At 52.7% G+C, this 16,684-nt stretch overlaps 7 protein-coding genes across 7 annotated transcripts; 3 read left to right on the plus strand and 4 right to left on the minus strand.

The window, feature by feature from the left end:
- Positions 1 to 2,806: 2,806 nt before the first annotated feature.
- On the plus strand, positions 2,807 to 3,827 carry AA0111_g4205 (hypothetical protein; the record flags this gene model as incomplete). Its single annotated transcript, XM_028650179.1, has 2 exons — positions 2,807 to 3,068; positions 3,118 to 3,827. 2 exons carry the CDS (start codon positions 2,807 to 2,809, stop codon positions 3,825 to 3,827), a joined length of 972 nt encoding a protein of 323 aa, XP_028507902.1.
- Positions 3,828 to 3,855: 28 nt separating this feature from the next.
- AA0111_g4206 (hypothetical protein) lies at positions 3,856 to 4,456 on the minus strand (the record flags this gene model as incomplete). The annotated part of the gene is made up of 3 exons (XM_028650180.1): positions 3,856 to 3,920; positions 3,970 to 4,241; positions 4,335 to 4,456. 3 exons carry the CDS (start codon positions 4,454 to 4,456, stop codon positions 3,856 to 3,858), a joined length of 459 nt encoding a protein of 152 aa, XP_028507903.1.
- Positions 4,457 to 6,021: 1,565 nt separating this feature from the next.
- AA0111_g4207 (hypothetical protein) lies at positions 6,022 to 7,653 on the plus strand (the record flags this gene model as incomplete). Its single annotated transcript, XM_028650181.1, has 1 exon — positions 6,022 to 7,653. One exon carries the CDS (start codon positions 6,022 to 6,024, stop codon positions 7,651 to 7,653), a length of 1,632 nt encoding a protein of 543 aa, XP_028507904.1.
- A 360-nt stretch (positions 7,654 to 8,013) lies between these two features.
- Positions 8,014 to 9,051, minus strand: AA0111_g4208 (hypothetical protein; the record flags this gene model as incomplete). Its single annotated transcript, XM_028650182.1, has 1 exon — positions 8,014 to 9,051. One exon carries the CDS (start codon positions 9,049 to 9,051, stop codon positions 8,014 to 8,016), a length of 1,038 nt encoding a protein of 345 aa, XP_028507899.1.
- Positions 9,052 to 9,330: 279 nt separating this feature from the next.
- Positions 9,331 to 10,740, plus strand: AA0111_g4209 (hypothetical protein; the record flags this gene model as incomplete). The annotated part of the gene is made up of 1 exon (XM_028650183.1): positions 9,331 to 10,740. One exon carries the CDS (start codon positions 9,331 to 9,333, stop codon positions 10,738 to 10,740), a length of 1,410 nt encoding a protein of 469 aa, XP_028507900.1.
- Positions 10,741 to 11,728: 988 nt separating this feature from the next.
- Positions 11,729 to 12,886, minus strand: AA0111_g4210 (hypothetical protein; the record flags this gene model as incomplete). The annotated part of the gene is made up of 1 exon (XM_028650185.1): positions 11,729 to 12,886. One exon carries the CDS (start codon positions 12,884 to 12,886, stop codon positions 11,729 to 11,731), a length of 1,158 nt encoding a protein of 385 aa, XP_028508112.1.
- Positions 12,887 to 14,102: 1,216 nt separating this feature from the next.
- Positions 14,103 to 16,585, minus strand: AA0111_g4211 (DNA topoisomerase 3; the record flags this gene model as incomplete). The annotated part of the gene is made up of 6 exons (XM_028650186.1): positions 14,103 to 14,141; positions 14,212 to 14,337; positions 14,404 to 15,775; positions 15,825 to 16,003; positions 16,052 to 16,249; positions 16,505 to 16,585. 6 exons carry the CDS (start codon positions 16,583 to 16,585, stop codon positions 14,103 to 14,105), a joined length of 1,995 nt encoding a protein of 664 aa, XP_028508111.1.
- Positions 16,586 to 16,684: the final 99 nt, after the last annotated feature.

Below are 16,684 nucleotides of genomic sequence, written 5' to 3' on the forward strand. Positions count from 1 at the left end.
CCACTCCAAATATCCCAAACCACCGGCACCGTGAGAAGAGCCACTGTTGCAAACAGTAGTGATTCGATAGTTAGCACTCTGGAGACTAAACACTTGGGAGTCTAGAGAAGAAGACCCACGCGGTAATCTACCGTATATGGCTAGCCTGGTGTAGACGGCGTCTTACCCGCATCCAGGCTTACTCCTTTGCTTGACCCCAAGCTTGTGCGGATAGGAATGTCTCAAAAACTTGGGTCTAGATGTTCAGGAATAACGACAAGACATTGTCAGCCATGAAAATTGCCCATCCATCTGTCGGTGTCAAATCATATTCGTAACATGAAAGGAGAAATCGCAAACCATCTGAGGGTAATCGACAGCTGAAAGGGAACGACAAGCCAATAGTCACAGGGCCCTGTTCCTGAAGTCATGCAGTCTGACGCCCGCCGTGGTCGGCGTGGGATATTCGAGGTAGGACTTTACGACTTAGCGCACTCGCTAGCGCCACCAATTGCGATGATAGGTCGCTCGGTCATCGAAATCCTGCGTTATCTAGTAGAAAACATCGCCCGTGTTCCACAATCATATCACCGCGCGCATAGAGTGCACACCGAACTATGCAGAGTGACACGGTGTCTAGTTACTCGAGCTTCTTAGTTTGCATATCGCCCGCCCACTCAGCCGGCTCGCATACGCCAGCACGACCTCGCCCTAAATCCTTCGAATGTTCGATGCCGGGCGTCTCGTATCAGACATCTTGGCTGCGGTACGCCTGGCTCGGCCGGTGAAGCTCCGGACTGCCGCATTTTGTCAGCTTACATATGACTTGAGAGTGCCCCGGCCCGTCCACGTGATTTGTCCAGTCGCTGTAAGCACTCCTGAGTGATGTTTCGAACGTGACCTGGTATGCATTGTAGCTTATCAAGTTCTCATTGCGAATTCAAAGCTCACAGAATGCTCATAACAAAGAGGCGTTACATAGTACCGTGCTGGGATCTGGAAACGCAAGTCTGAGCATGTGCATAGCCTGAGCCTTTAGCATATCCCAAACCACGACTATCCACATCATCATTGTATATGTCGAGTTGGTATCTTGGCGTGTATAAGACGCTTCGGCTCAAGCATACATCGGATTGGGTTCCTGCGTTGGACGGTGCTCGCAATGTGTTTTTAACCCCACCCTCGAAGGGTAGAGGTTTTTAGCCGCTTGTAAGCACACAATTGTTATTGGATAGCGACTGATCGTGGTCAAAATCGAGAAGGATCTTACAGTCGAAACTTCGAGTCTTGCGATTGCATAGATCGATCAAATACGAGCTACCCTTATTCCTCGGTTGTTAAAATACTTTGAATACTTGCACTTGCTTGCATTCCCATATATCGATGGTTGGGTTATGGGAGCTACCGCGGCTTTTAACGAAGTGGCCTCGAGAATAGGTGACTTGATAGGAGGTCGTCGTCCTCTAGCTTTGAGTCAAGGATGTAAACGTGATTGGAACTGGTTGGTAGAATCCCGGTTCGTACACCTTCATCAATCCGACGACTGGTTGGAGAATTCGGTCGCCAAAGTGAAGAATCCTTTAATAGTTTCGTAATAGTTTCGTCGTAAAATATTGGAGTCGGGTGTGCAACTCGTGAGTCAAGGTTCTTTGTTGTGTTTATAGCGATGGCAAGGGCGGATCAAACACGCCAGCTAAACAGCGTCATCAGACATACTCTTTATTCTTGCATCTATCACGAGGGCGACGTATCGGTTGCTGCATACCGCGAGTCGTTTGACCCCAGGCCAATTTGGCTAGATGTAGAGAACCATGGTAATATGTAAGCGTGCATGTGAGGGAGTGGCGCAGTACTAGCGAATATGCGGAACAGACAGCCTATGCCATAAGTTTTGACCAACGCGTGCTCATCGCATCTTCATTGTTCTGTCCGCTCAGACTGCCAAAGACAGTGGGTTCTCAGAGATACAACTACCGATATGGCCAGAGCACTATTGTTTCGAACCATCAGGTATTTGGCAGTCAAAGATGAGCGTAGAGTCTTTTTTCTTCTTCAGCTTGAAGGCGTGTCCAAGCGCCCGTCAGTCTTATGTTGTGCATGGCTAGGTGAAAGGGCAGGTTGCGCGCAGCCAGGAACCCGCTGAGCCACCACGTGTCGTTTCAGCCATCAGCATGTCAGACTCTTCGTCTCCCCTCTCGCGGAAAGAACAGATGCGCAGGGTTGCAAGAGCCGCATATGCAAGGGTCATAGTTGCGCGGAGACGATGAAGGTCATTGCGTACCAATTCGCGGCCTGGGGGAGCCTTTCAGAAGTTGCACAACCGGACACCTCATTCTCTTGCACTCTGGCAAAATCGTCTCTTATCCCTCGAAAGATCGATAGTGTATGGCCACGTTTAGAGCCTGCAGCGTAGGGTAGAAGTCGCATAACGTTGATGTCATGCAACAGCCGTGCCTCTTCACTGCGCCAAGTGAGTCAGTATGCCGAGCTATCGTTTCATGCCACTACAGGTCGGAGGACCTATGGCCGGGTTCTCGGATTACCATGTATGGTGGTTGGTGTCGATGGTGTAGGGGCGTGGATGAGGACGACGCGTCCTGGGATTCCGAGGTTGCTCGGAACGGAATTAGATCCGACAATGCGGGACAGCCGCGGGGCAGCGCAGCGCAGCAGCAGCACACGGCGGCGGCGGCTTGCTAGTTCACGGCCACCTCCGAAGCTTCCTGACGGCCTGAACACGACGGCAGAATAACAGTCATTCTTGCGCAATCGACATTTGGGAGCTTTACAAGCCATCGCGTACTGACCCTCCCAACTTCACCCGAACATGACTGTGCGCACCGCAGAAGGGCTCACGCCCGAACAACTAACCTTTTTCAACGAGAATGGTTATCTACTGATACCTGATGCGCTGTCGCAAGACACGGTCAAGCAGTTGCTGGAAGACACAAACAATATGCTAAACGACTTTTCACTCGATGACCATCCCATGACCAAGTTCTCGACTGGCGGCGACGACGGCGCGGACCACGTTGGAGACAGCTACTTCCTGGAGTCCGGTGACAAGGTACGGTTCTTCTTCGAAGAGGGTATGTAAGGCAATCCGCAGCCATGGCAAGTGTGCTGACACGCGAACAGATGCCTTCGACAAGTCTGGCTCACTGACCAAACCTAAACACCGCGCCATTAACAAGATCGGCCACTCCCTCCACGAGCTCTCGCCTTCGTTCCGCAGCATGTCCCTTTCCGCCCGCAATGCCGCCATTGCGTCCTCGCTCGGGTTCCGCGATCCCCGTGTTTTGCAATCTATGGTTATCTGCAAGCAGCCTGAGATAGGCGGTGCAGTGCCGCCACACCAAGATAGTACCTTTTTGTATACGGACCCGCCGAGCGCAGTTGGCTGGTGGTATGCACTCGAGGATGCGACACAGGAGAACGGGTGCCTAAGCTTCGCTGCTGGGAGTCATAAACGTGCTGCTATTGACAAGAGATTCGTCAGGATGGGCAATGGTACTGGCTTCATTGACAATGAGGGTGCCAAGTTTCCAAAGAGTATAAATCACCAGACAAACGCCGAGAAGGAGTACGAGATGGTCGAGAAGGAGGAGAGGTACGACATGGGTGAGGTCAAGGCTGGCACTCTTGTCCTTATCCATGGCAACATCCTGCACAAGAGCGAGAAGAACACCAGCAACAAAAGCCGGAATATTTACACGTTCCATGTGATTGAGGGCGAGGAGAGGTATGACGAGAGGAATTGGCTGCAACCGCCTGAGCAAGGATTCTCAAGGCTATTTCAGGAAAAGGCCGCGACGGACGCAGAAAACAGACTTGCGAAGGACTGGTAGCTGGTCTGTAGCAATATTGATAGACAATTCACGATTTGCTCTGGACGCACAACGCGATACCACCAAGTACAAAGGCCATGCCAATCCATGTGTCTTTGTATTGTTAGTTTTCGTCCCGTGGCAGAGCAGAGAGACAACGTACCTCTACTAATGACCTTCTTCTCTGCCCACCACTCCCCTAGTACGGTGAACAAAAAGGCGAGCGAGTTCGTGATTGGCACCGTGAGGCTCAACTCCGCCTTACCAATCAATATAAAGAACCATACACTGCCAGTGACGTTCAATAATAGCGGCACCGCATACGCTGGTCGGCTCAGGACACCTATAACTGCATATAGTACCCCAAGTACCTTTTTCTTAAGCCATGAGTTGTTCGGGTCAGTAAGGGCAGGACGCTGCGGCGGAGTGTAGTTCCTGGTATATGCGTATCAGCTTGCTGGTCAGGCAATGTACTAGGCTTGCGAGAGAAGGAAGGACTAGCAGAAAGTAATAAACACCCAAGCTTACATAGCAGCTTTTCGCATGAACGGCGTCGTGAGTCCCCAGCACGCGCCAACCATAAGGAAGCCTATGATCCAGCGGAAGACGGAAGGTTGAGGCTCATTGGCCACGGGCGCGTCGGGATCCATTGTTCGATGGCAAGTGAACTATTGACAGAAATATCGTGTTAAGATGGTGACGCTCAAGCCACAGGTGCTATCGTCGTCGCGTTGGTGCAGTCGTCATGCCCTGAGACCTGCGAACGGCAGATCCACAACACGCTAAACTAGCCGTGCACAAGCCTCAACACCACACCTGGGCAACTGCTGGGTATCGTGAACGCGTCCTCGTACCATCACCACCACCACCATCATCATCGCCACCAGATGTTTTTGCTGCCTCTCATAGCTCCTCGGTAACTTCCTGAAAGTGACATGAGATATCCATCGGTCACATGCCATAGGGCTAATCGAACTACATGAGACAGAAGACAATGCCGTCACGACCTAGTGAGGACAAAAGCGAGGCCCAACAGCGTCACGGCGCTTTGGTTTCTGCTGTTGTGCACCCTTCATGATGGACGATCAACTCACCCCCGGGCCCTAGCAAATTTGAAACCTCGCCGTCAAGGTCGATGCGCATGTTTGGTTCTCTTTCGCTCCTAGTATGTGCAACGCGCATCAAACTGTCCTTGACTCACGCCTTGCACGAAAATACCTAACCCAGTTACCCAGGTATCCTTCGTCTACGCTCCTGTACTCTGAACTAGTCACGTCCTGTGACTCCACTACCGTTCACTGTCACTTCCGATTCTCATTCACATCACCTAAGTGTCAGTCTGCGTCTTACAGACTCTCAGCGTGGATGGGTACTGCTAACTAAGAACTATTTGCAACATGCGTGAATTCCGAGTTCCAGACCCTCGGTAGTTGAGGTGTTGGGACTGTCTCATTGGTATGAAGATGTCGTAACTCACGGGACTCGATCAACAGCCTTACCTTTACAACTCATGCAGCTGCACAGGCACTTCAAACGTTGGTTCTGAAACCACCGTTCGTGCGGCCTCTTTACCTCGCCGGTCAGGTCAAACTTCGGCATACACAAAGAGATGAACTAACAAAGAATCTCATCTACAAATCGATTGTCGTGTAACGGGTACCTGCGGTATGGACGACGCCTCCAAAGAAAATAACCCAACGTCCAGTATATGCCTGCATGAGCACGCACCTCCTGTCGTCACTAAATATCCAAATGCCCCGGTCGCAAGTTCATAATGTTCGGGACCTAAATGGTGCCGACGCCTCAAAAGTACTTGAAACGAAAGGGTTGGGGCTTGGTCATGCCCCATTCCAACCCTGGGTCAGCCCGGTTCGACTTAGTACACTAAGTATAGCTGGAATGTACACCGAGTAGGAGATGGCGGGCAAGGTGCTCTGCCATATTTGGGTGCAGAGTTGAATGTCTCTAGTCTGGTTTGTTCACCACGTTTGTTATGAGGCATCATTGGCACGTTACAGAAATTGCTCCCGTGGGCTTGCAACCACTAAAGCACATTTACCAGTAAGGTACAAGTACCGTGTTACTCTCATCGCCTGTTCTACTACCAACTGCGACAATCCTCGCTTACCTACCTAGCCACTTCCTGAACACAACACGCAGGCACGTGAGAGGTTTACTGCACAGTATCGTTATCCACCAACACCCTACCGGAATTATGCCAATGCGGCCCACCAGCGATAAAGAGGTTGACGTGGTCGATCTAGACCGTCTCTTCGAAGAGTATGTTCAAACAGACTTGCTCAATCACTTCGGCGATTGCAACCCCAAACAATCAAGCTTAGGTGAACCAAAGCATCTTTTTGACCCAGTTCTGTCGAATGAGAGCCAGCTTTTTGGCTCTGAGCCTATACTTGATCGGGAAACGCAGGCTGCTTGGCACAAGGCTCTCGAAAAGTACGAACAAAACCCAACCCCGTTGCGAGCTGAGGACTCTATCTCATCTTCTTACGTTACTTCGTCTACTGGTAACGAACCTTTCAGCGATTCTGAGTTGCTAAACCTTGACGACTTCTTTGAACTAGAAAGGAAGCAATCAAGGTCCGTCTCTCAGCCTCCTACAACTCGACCCCACACTTCCGGACGATCTGTTAAAAAGGCTGTATCGATATACAATCAACTGAGGCACCGTGGTATCTCAAAGACCTCTAAAAGGTTGCATGCTTCGACTTTCACAAAGATGATGCAATCCTCTCAACACCAGCCTTCAGCTGGCAATACGTGGACCCGCAAGACGGACAGTCCAACGAGTTCATTCACAAGAGCCTCATCACATGGCATTGCTTCGCCCCCGCTATCAACCAAGGCCGAAAGCAATGAGTTTTTCGTCCAAGGGCATTATCAGACCTATGCCGATAACTATTCTGACCTACCAAACAACGGGTCTGGCTTCCTTAATTACCAATTGACACCTTGCGCATCGCCAGCAATTGGAACCCCTAGCATCAGTGGTAGCGGCTTCGATAATGATACGGGGCTCACTTCTAGCTCTTCCAGTGCGCCAAGTGCGGCTCTCTCAGCCTTGCAGACCCCGCCCTCTTCTCTCCAGTTATCTATGACAACGTGGGGCCCAAACACATCATCAGCTCTGGATGTTGACTTCTCAGCCTCGTGTGATTCTACCGACGGCAAACAAACTACAGGCTGGTGGGATGGGAACGTTTCCGCCAGTCACCCTCTCCATTCGACCAGCTTCAGCCAAAGCAACTCACTATCCACAAGCCAGAACATGAGATCGGAAGGATTGGGAATATCTTGCGGATCGGCTCCGTACGGCTTTGGCACTATGCACGATGGTTTTTCTGCCTCCATAAACTCGGCTGCATTTGACATGGTTAACTATGGTGTCATGTACAATACGCCGTCTCACCAACAGCAACATCATCATGCGCAACACCACGTCGCCCCTATCAGTCAGTCAGTCTCGCGCTCTCCTTCGCCACGCGCCGAAACACGCTTTCACCGGTCGTCACACGCATCTAGCCACCGCACCAGCCAGTCGTCAATGAGACGCAAATCCAGCAACACTTCCCAGCAATCCTCGAGGCAGATGAGCACAAGTAATGGTGGAGTTGGTTTCGTGAACTTCACGCCAGATGACAGCCGTAAGATTCTCACAGGCGTGGCACCCAGCGGATCCAGCAAAACTAAAGCACGGCGGGAGAAAGAAGCCGCCGACAAGCGACGGAAGCTTAGCCGCGCGGCGGTGAAGGCTGTAATAGAAGCTGGTGGTGATATCGATAGCTTGAGAAGATTGGAAAGGGAGGGCGTGCTGGTTATGGAAGGTTAACGAGGCGATTTTACAGACTCTCGGTATTTGTTTGTTTACGGATTTCTTCTCTCGCTTCCAGTATATGGGGCCATTGTTTTACATATACGATTATGACACGTCACGCACTTGTGGCGCGATGATAAATGCATGAATGACTACCTTTGAATTGCTGGTTGCCGTGCGTGACTGGTGTGCACTTCGCTATGTGAGTAGCTGCTAGCTACTTGTTGCAGCGCGATGGTCTGAGCTGCCACCCGCTGGCGACCCGTCGGATGCGAGATGCGGAGTCGTATGGTCTCGCTGCTTGAGAAAGCAGCATGACATGCTGTTTCAACCTTTCCTGCTCGATATATGGATGCCTCGCCCTCGCCCTCATCTTCAGCCGGCGGCTTCAACCTCCAATCGTCCGAGCACAGCTTCTACAACGCCCTTGGCACCAATTCCCCTCTCCACACCACCAAGGCTCTGCTCCTCAGCTTCAAGCTCGACTGCGCCCTCGTAAACCTTGACAATTGTATCCTCATCCACTTTGGCGCCACATGCTACCAACCCCCTGATCAAGGTACTGACCCTAGTTATCTCCCGCATGACTGGCGGTTCGATGTCGTCGTTTTGGCTCGAATACAGTGTCTCAGTCACACTCTCGTCCAGTCGGTTGATGCCCATCTCCTTTGGATCAGCATTTGTTGTGATGTGCTTGCTGATGAAAATGTAACCGTTTACGCCAAGTACAATGTCGATCTCGCCGGCCGCCGTGTTCAGCGTAAAGACCTGCCGTCTGCTCCTCACAACGCCACCCTTGCGACTCAATATGCCACCTCCAGCGCCACTCAAACTGGTGAACAGACCGTTGCGCAGTTTCCCGTATTTGAGCGATCGCGTGTGGAGGGAGGCGGTGCCGTCCTGGTGCAGACTCTGTACCTCGGCGACGAGCAGATCGCCTTCTTGGAAGAAGGTCCGGATATTCAGTTCATCTACGGTTGTTCTTCGTCGTAGCACTCCACCGGGCAGATTTATACTAGACAAAGGCAGGTTTGCGTGCATTGGTGCTGCGATGTCCACATTCCACTTCTTTGTTCCCACTGTCACTATGCGTCCTACGACCAAGTCGCCAATTTCTGGTTGGTATCGGGCGCGCAGCGGTTGTACCGAGAGCAGCTTGTTTGTTTTGTGCAGGGTACCGGCGACGGTGGATATTATCGTCGTGGAAGATGGGGGCATGGATGGAACGTAGGTGCCGTGGCCGCGCATCCATTGCGGGTCCGAGGTTATGGCTTCACCGGGTGTCACTATCGCCTTTGAGTCGGAAGTCACGAGGTCGTCGTCCTCCATGTCCACGTCCGAGTCGTCCGAGTCGTCTCTTGCATCGCGCCGTGGTGGGAGCGGTGCGCTAGGTGGGAGGATAGAGATTGGCATGGCCGAGGATGCGCCGTGTACAGTTGGTCGAATCGCAAGAGTCTGGTGGGTTTGGCCTGTTCGCGCTTCTACCGGTGTGATATCGTGGGCGTACTGGTCGTGTCGTTGGCTACCGCTCAGAGCTTCGGAAATTTTGGTGGGGATGGGAGCTGCCCGGCCATCCCTGCAGAGCTTTCTGGATGCGGGCTAGTCTCGACGCGTCTACTCATGGCGGTCGCGTCCGACGTCATCCCATCAATAGCACCGACATCTTTGCAGAGAGTAACAGAGTGAAGCTCCATGGCGCCTGTATCATCGTCCACTGCTGTGTCCAGCTTCAACGAGCCCTTTATCTCGGCCCTCGATGTCGCTGCGCCTAACAACGCCAATGATGATCCGAACTACTATGCTTGTTATCCGCGCTCACTGATCACGACCTCTCATCTAGACGCCTTCATGACAGGCACCGGTTCCACCATCTACGAATCTTTAGTACCCCTGCTTGAGTCTGCCTCCCATGAGCTCATTCTCGTCACCTGCTTCTGGGCCAGGTCCAAGACCCTCGACACACTCAATCAGGTTCTGAGAAACCTGTCTGAAAAGGCCATCCGGAGAGGGACAGACAAGATCAGGGTTCGACTATGCTTTTCTTCCAGCTCCGTCTTCCAGAAATTATTCCACAAGCAAGCTACTACAGGCCAGACGTATTCACCGTCAGCATGGACTAAGAAGCTGGGCTTACCTGACCCATCTGAATTGAACGGACTGGACCTTACCATCAAGTCTATCTTCATTTTACCATTCTCAGTCATGCATCCAAAATTCATCCTCATCGACCGGAAAACCGCAGTGTTACCGAGTTGCAATATCAGTTGGGAAGAATGGTTCGAGGGTGCTGTCACCCTTACAGGACCTGTTGTCGAACAGTTTCTCAAGTTTTATCGCACTTTTTGGGAGCGGCGAGAGGATGCTCCAACCACTCTCGATGCTCCTGAAGGTGTCGCAGTCAAGCTTCACGATGCATTGACATCTTCGCAATTATTGTCGGCTCGGGATATACACACCATTTTCCTTCCAAGCCCGCACCATCGTAATCCACGCTTTAGCTTCACCGGAGCTCAGGATGCCCTTCAAGCCCCGCCAACTCCCTTGAATGTTTTCATACTCACGATTTTCGCAAAGGCCGAAAGAAGCATTCGTATACAGACACCAAACGTGACTGCACCACCCGTCCTATCCGCAATACTTCGAGCGCTTGCCCGTGGTATTGACGTCCGGATCTTGACCTCTGAACGTCTCATGATACTCGAGCAATTAGTTACAGCAGGTACTACAACCTCACGTTGCATCAAGAAGCTCATCAAACGCTATCAGCAGCTGAGTCACAACGGTGGTAACCCAAACGACGAAGAGATGGCTATAGCGACTCCCAGGCCTGGCCACTTACATGTAGCGTACTTCGAGCCGATCGGCGGGCCTAAAAAGAGGGGTAATGAGGCGGGGGAGCCTCAACAGTCGCATCTCAAGATGACCATAGTGGACGACGAGGTGCTTGTTCTGGGCTCTGGGAACTTTGATCGGGCGAGTTGGTTCACGAGTCAAGAGTTGGGTGTTGCCTTCTTCGACAAGGAAGTGGTCAAGAAGGTTGAGAGTGCAGTTGATCAAGGTACACAAGGGAGAAGTAAAGTAGTGTTTGACAGTGAGCGCTAATTTGGATCGCGTAAGACGGTCTATGTCTAGCAAGTTGTATTGAGAAATATAGCGGTGACCCTCATACACATTCCTTTGCACTTGTTTTCCGAGTGTTGTTATACTCAAGGGCGACATCTAGTCGACAACAACGATAATCCATTGTGGACGATGCCGCCCAAATTCGACTGTTTCAAGTGGGGACTGTATGTGGCCGATGCTGGAACTGTCTTTGTTCTCATGTGGTCCAGTCGTCACCAGACTCTTACCTGGAGTTAAAGGAATTTGTCTGCTGATCCGCCGGTTGAACACACTTCCAAGCAACTCTTAATAAAGCATCATAGGGTGAACCGGTTCATGCCATGATACGGTTACTGACGAATATGCTCAACACGTTGACCTTACAGGACACAAAGTGTTGAGCATGGATTGTATTGCGCTCAGCCTTTGCGACCGGAGCATGTAACCGACAGCAGGAAGCTCACTAGCATCTCAGCCAGTCGACGAGCGGAGTAGGGTGTCTGTCTTTACGGAAGAATATGTACAAGCTGCGTAATATCTACGCTCATCGCCTAATCACTGCCCAAACGCCTCAACGCCAGACAAGCGCCAGACCTATAAGCAAATGATAGTGCGCATGCCATGTCCCCATGTGGCGAATAGTGTGAAGTATATCGATAAAAGGTAGATGTCGGTATAGTCCAATCATCTCTTGGGAAAGATAAATAGAGCGGTGAAGTAAAGGCGCGAAAATATCAAAAAGTCCATGTGATCCACATCAGCACTTGACGGATCGTCCCAATTGCATACCAGAACCATGCAGATCGAGAACCTGAGGGTATGCCAACGTAATCCAATCAGACCCAAAACAATTCCCAGCCCAGTTGCGCATAACCAAAGGCGCTGCCATAATCTAATGTTGAATGTTGTATGTATTAGTCGTGTTTCGTAGGGCTTTGTGCCAGTCAGCAGCCCTGTTCAGCAGCGCGATGCTGTGGGGTAAGAGGGTCTACATGGAGCCCATGGCAATGAGTGCCTCGATAGCGTCGCGCTCAGCGCCAGATCCGGCTACACCAGCCGATGCATTGAAAACGGAAGAAGTCAAAGGAGAGCCCGCGTTCACGACGTGATTACCGTGGGATGCATGAGGAACAGTAAGGAAAGGTTTGTACGTGGGCGTCGCAGTGCGTCCGTGATGAGGCTGAGGCAGAGAGTGGGCCTGGGCGGATATGCTCCGATAGCGCGGGTTGCTCGTCTGTGTTCGGCTTAGATAGTTGTAATCGCGGTGTTCTCGGCGCGGACCGCGGCGGGTCTCGCGAAGAGCTTCAGGCCCCATGGTCGCCCAGTCTTCTTGATCAGTGTCGTCATTTAATTCTTCTTCCAAATCCATGTCCGAAGCCGAGTCGGACTCGGTACTGCCTTCGGAGTCGTCTAGCGACATCTGATCAGCCATCTCTTCGTCTTCGCCCTGGCGGTGCGGCGACCACGAGCCAGCGTTCCAGCTGCCAGAGTAGACGTCGCGTTCTTGTCGCAACTTTGGAATCTGGAGGCTGCCTCCGATGCTATCAACACTATCTGGTGGTGTACGCCCATTTCCAGGGCGCTTACCGCCAATGGGCATACCCGCAGCCTGGGAGCCGGAGCCAGCTACACTCCAACGCCCCCAGCCGACTTTCTCGAACTTGACCTCGCCGTGCAGGCCGCCACCAGCGCGATGTTCCAGCGCTGCAACGACCAGCCTACGGGCCTTCGCAGGGGGTAGTCCAGAGAAGCCAGGTACCGCATGCGTCAGATGCGCCATCATCTCGCGGATGGGCATTGCGCCGTGGCCCTCGATAATGTCTGGCAGATGGTGCTTGGCCAGCATGAGGGCCGTAATCTGGCGCGTCGCATCCAACCCAGCCAGCGCCTCCTTGGAGAGAGCAGAGGGCTGGTCCTGCGCTGCCGCGTGTTCTACCGCATCCTGGAGGTCTATATCCATAGACTCCTCTTCTGGTGTGTGAAGACGGCCGGCTACGGGCACGGGGCGTCGCTTGTGCGCAGGAAGGGTCGGAGAGATGGAACTGGGCGGAGTAGGGAGAGTGCCAGTCGAAGCAGCGTGGCCACTGTCCTGGCGCCCAAAGGCCATGGCGATGTTGGACATGGGCTTCTGGGCGGAAGCAGCCATGTTTACTGGTATGAGGCAGGGGCTGACGAATGAGTCAAAGCGCGGGTTGGCAGGGCAGTCGCAGTGGGTGGATAGGAGGCCTGGAGGGTGGTTTCGTCAGTGACGGCGGACTTTTGATGCTGTGGTTTATCCAAGACAAAGTTGCAGCGTGAGGCGACTTGGTCTGGCGGCAAACGTACCTGAGTGTCTTGGGCTTGAACTGTCGGGTATCGACGGTAGGGCGTGTGGTGTGCAGCAGGAATTTGGGTGCAAAATTAAAGACAGCGACCGAACTGCCTTGTGCGACAAGCGAAGTGCAGTTATGGGGCAAATATGCGCTGGCGTTGGGTTGTTATAGCAAGCTGCAGCAACGTAGCTTGTGCCTTCACCGTTCCGAGACGTCTGGCGATCGGCGATGTGATCAGCGAGTCGGTAACGGGAGGATGCAGGTAGCGTGTCGGGGCAGCAGAGGCGAGATGTAGTTGAGGCGAACAGGAGCAGGCAAGGTGCAGTGCGGAGGTCAGAAGAGGCTCAATATTGGATTGTGGGCTATGTTGTGAGTCTATGAATCAACGAGGCAGGCCCTCTATGATAAGGCCTCCTTGGTTCCGATGGCAGCTGGAACCAAGGCAAGGCACATGCACGCGCATCTGACAACCCCCAGCTCCGACTCGTGCCCCTGCCATTGGCGCACGGACAGCCACACCTCCCACAAGCGTCATGGAATTTCGCCTCTCGCTGCAGCAGGGACTCGAAGCTTAGAAGCAGGGCAACATTAGAGTTGCACCACGCGCACCGCCGCGATTCCCTATCGTGAGGCTGCCTGCACTGCCAGAGGTGCCTGCTGCGACCTCGACAGTGCCATGCTGCTTGCTCGAGCCCGCACGCCGCCATCGCCATGGTGCCTTCCGTTTGCAGCCGATGCCCCATAACAGCATCTTGTCTATCGGCTCCTCATGTTGGCCATCCGTCTCTCCATGCCTCGCACCCCCAACAGCCATTGGCGCCATCATTATCGCGCTGCGGGGTCCATCCCACCACCACAAGGTCCGATTTCGCTAGCAGCGCAACCACCCTCTGCCACACGTGTTTCTTCGACAGGCCGCACACTGCAAGACATCCCGTCGCAACACATCACCAAACCTTATAGAATGCCTGGTGCCGATATGCCGGACGTCTTGACCGTCAGACGGATGACGTGGGCTGCACCACCCAGTGCGCCGGCGTGGGAAATGCCTCAACCGTGATTTGCGTTAACCACATACTTCGTGATCGCCTGGTGGGTCGACATAGTATTAGCGATACGACTACACACACACAAAAGTTCGACCCAAAATACAACATACCGACTTAAGCACGTTGATCTGCTGCACCGTGCGAGTGAAAACGGCCCGGTACTGCTCTAGGTTCTGCTGCACCACTTCGTTGCGCGTAGTGCGGCCTTCGCAAATGGCCTTCATCTGAACTTCCATCTGCCCACAGTGTTAGTGATCATGTCGGGTCATCAATGCCCAACAAACCCCACGAGCACCACTTACTTCTTTCCGGAGGAACGGCTTGCTGAGGCTCGTCTCAAACCCCACGTTGTCGTATCCTTCAATAAGCGCGATACCCAAAGTCGTCGGGATAAACTCTTGTACTCCACCCGTGCCTCCTCCGCTGTTCTGACTTACTGCTGCGCCGCCTCGCCCACCACGTCCCCCTCTTGCACCTCCTCTTCCTCTTCCGCGCCCTCTGCCTGCACCTGCCCCATTGGCGCCCGCCGCACCGCCACCCGCTTTAAGTCTTGCCATGACGTATTCGCGTTCCTTGATCTTGGCAATATGCTCGGCCATAGTTGCATCTGTGCCGATGCCATTTGCGTCCATGAGAGCGATGAGCTCGGGCTCAGTGAGATAGCTGGGTGCCGTCGTCTGTCCGTCCAGCATGTTTGCTTCCGTGAGCTCCAAAGTCTCGCCTATTGTGTACTGCGGCAGCACTTGACTGCTCTCCCACTTGTCGTATGGATAGACGTCAAGGTAGTTCCTTGCAATGACGGTAAGACCATGTGCGTGAAAGACCTCGCTTCCATATTCAATCTCGATATCTGTGGATTCACCAATAGCATCTTCGGAGCAGCATGCGAGGAAGCGGCGAACAACAAACTCGTAGACGGTGCGCTCTCTGTCGTTGAGCTGGGATGAGGCGACATAGTTGACTGGATGGATGGGCGGATGTGCTTTGTCATTGTTGCGGCCCTGGCGAGGTTGGTGAAAAGCACCGTTCATGAGACTCTGTGCGAATGGACCCCAGCGTCCATCTTGCGTCTGCCTTCCGACAAGCGCTCGCAGGTCCATACCAGCGTCAAACTGGTCAGTTTCGGTGCGTGGATAGCTGATCCAGCCTTTCGTATACAAGTCTTCGGCCACTTTCATGACGTCTTGAGAGGTCATACGAAGGAACCTACTTCCCATCTTCTGTAGCTCCACTGTCGTCAGAGGTAACGGTTTCCATTTTCTGGTGGGCTTTTTTGCCATCTTGATGACTTTCGCCGTCTTTGAAAGCAGACATCGCTCGAAGATAAGGGTTACTGCCATGCGATCGAAAAGATGGCCTCGCCGCCAGTTGAACTTGGCATCGATTCCGTCCTTTGTGTGCGCAAGTTTGATGTACCAAAATGGCTCTGGAACGAAGTTGCGCACACGCAGATATCGGTCGACGACGAAACCTAACGTAGGGAACTGACAAGATCCGTAGCTGATCAACTTGCCTCGCTCGTCGCCCTGTTGAGGGATCATGTTTTGTAGCGCCAGTGTCTGCATGCGTGTAAAAGCTGCACCGAGACGCAGGTCTAGCTCGATTCGCGCTGAGACAGCTTGCGCCTGCGCTTCATCTAGGCGAATAGGATTCTGAGAGGCATGTATGACATGTCTGGAGAAGGTTAGTTTACATGAATTTTCCATGGTGCAGTGATACAGACGCTCTCTCGATGTTGCTGAAGCGCGCTCTCCAAACCTGCATATTGGGATTCGCTCTCAATGCGATATCCCGAATCTCGGTTCCGATATGCTCGCCTTCGCGATCACAATCCGTCCAGATGAACAGAATGGATGCATACTTGGCTTGCGCTTCAATGTTGCTCGCTACAGCCTTTTTGTCCTGTGAACGCATCAGCCAGCTTCACGTAATCAGATCTATATTACTCACCTCTGCAATGCTCGACACTATGGGAGCCTCGAACAGTGCTGAGGGCTGACATGAATGCCATTTCTTGAACCGATCATTGAAGTCTTGTGCGACGATATGCCCTGCAACGCATGTGAAGGTTACAGAACATTGCCCCCAGAATTGAAAGCGAAAGTCGAACTTGTAGTTCTTGACCCACTGAATACCTCGGACACTTTCCTATCTGGAGTCAGTCTTGCGTTCGATCGGCAGTCCAAAACCAGAAGGTGGTCGCGTCTTTGATGTCTAGCACTACCGGATAGCACGAAGACCTTTGCAGTGCATTTAGCCATCAGCGTGCTAATGAAGCACAAGTGTAAACTGTATGGGTACAGGATGGTATTGTATGAGACAATGTTGGCACCTACTGCTCGAGCTTGGCCACCCAGATGGTTTGCGACTGCCTTTGCAATCGATGGCTTTTCCGCTACGCACAACACCCGAGTCATGCCTCCGAAATGTCGTTGGAACCATAAAAGGGGCTGAGACTGATCTTGGAAGGATGGCGATGGTCATGGTCATGTGAAAACGCGTCGAACCAGATTAGCGCGTGGTGTGGAGAGCCGCACGGGCGTCCCTGCAGCCCGCTAACGTGGAAGCCAGAGAAATTCATGA

This window comes from Alternaria arborescens (genome assembly GCF_004154835.1).
Source record: "Alternaria arborescens strain FERA 675 chromosome Unknown contig_8, whole genome shotgun sequence".
Taxonomy (NCBI): Eukaryota; Fungi; Ascomycota; class Dothideomycetes; order Pleosporales; family Pleosporaceae; genus Alternaria; species Alternaria arborescens.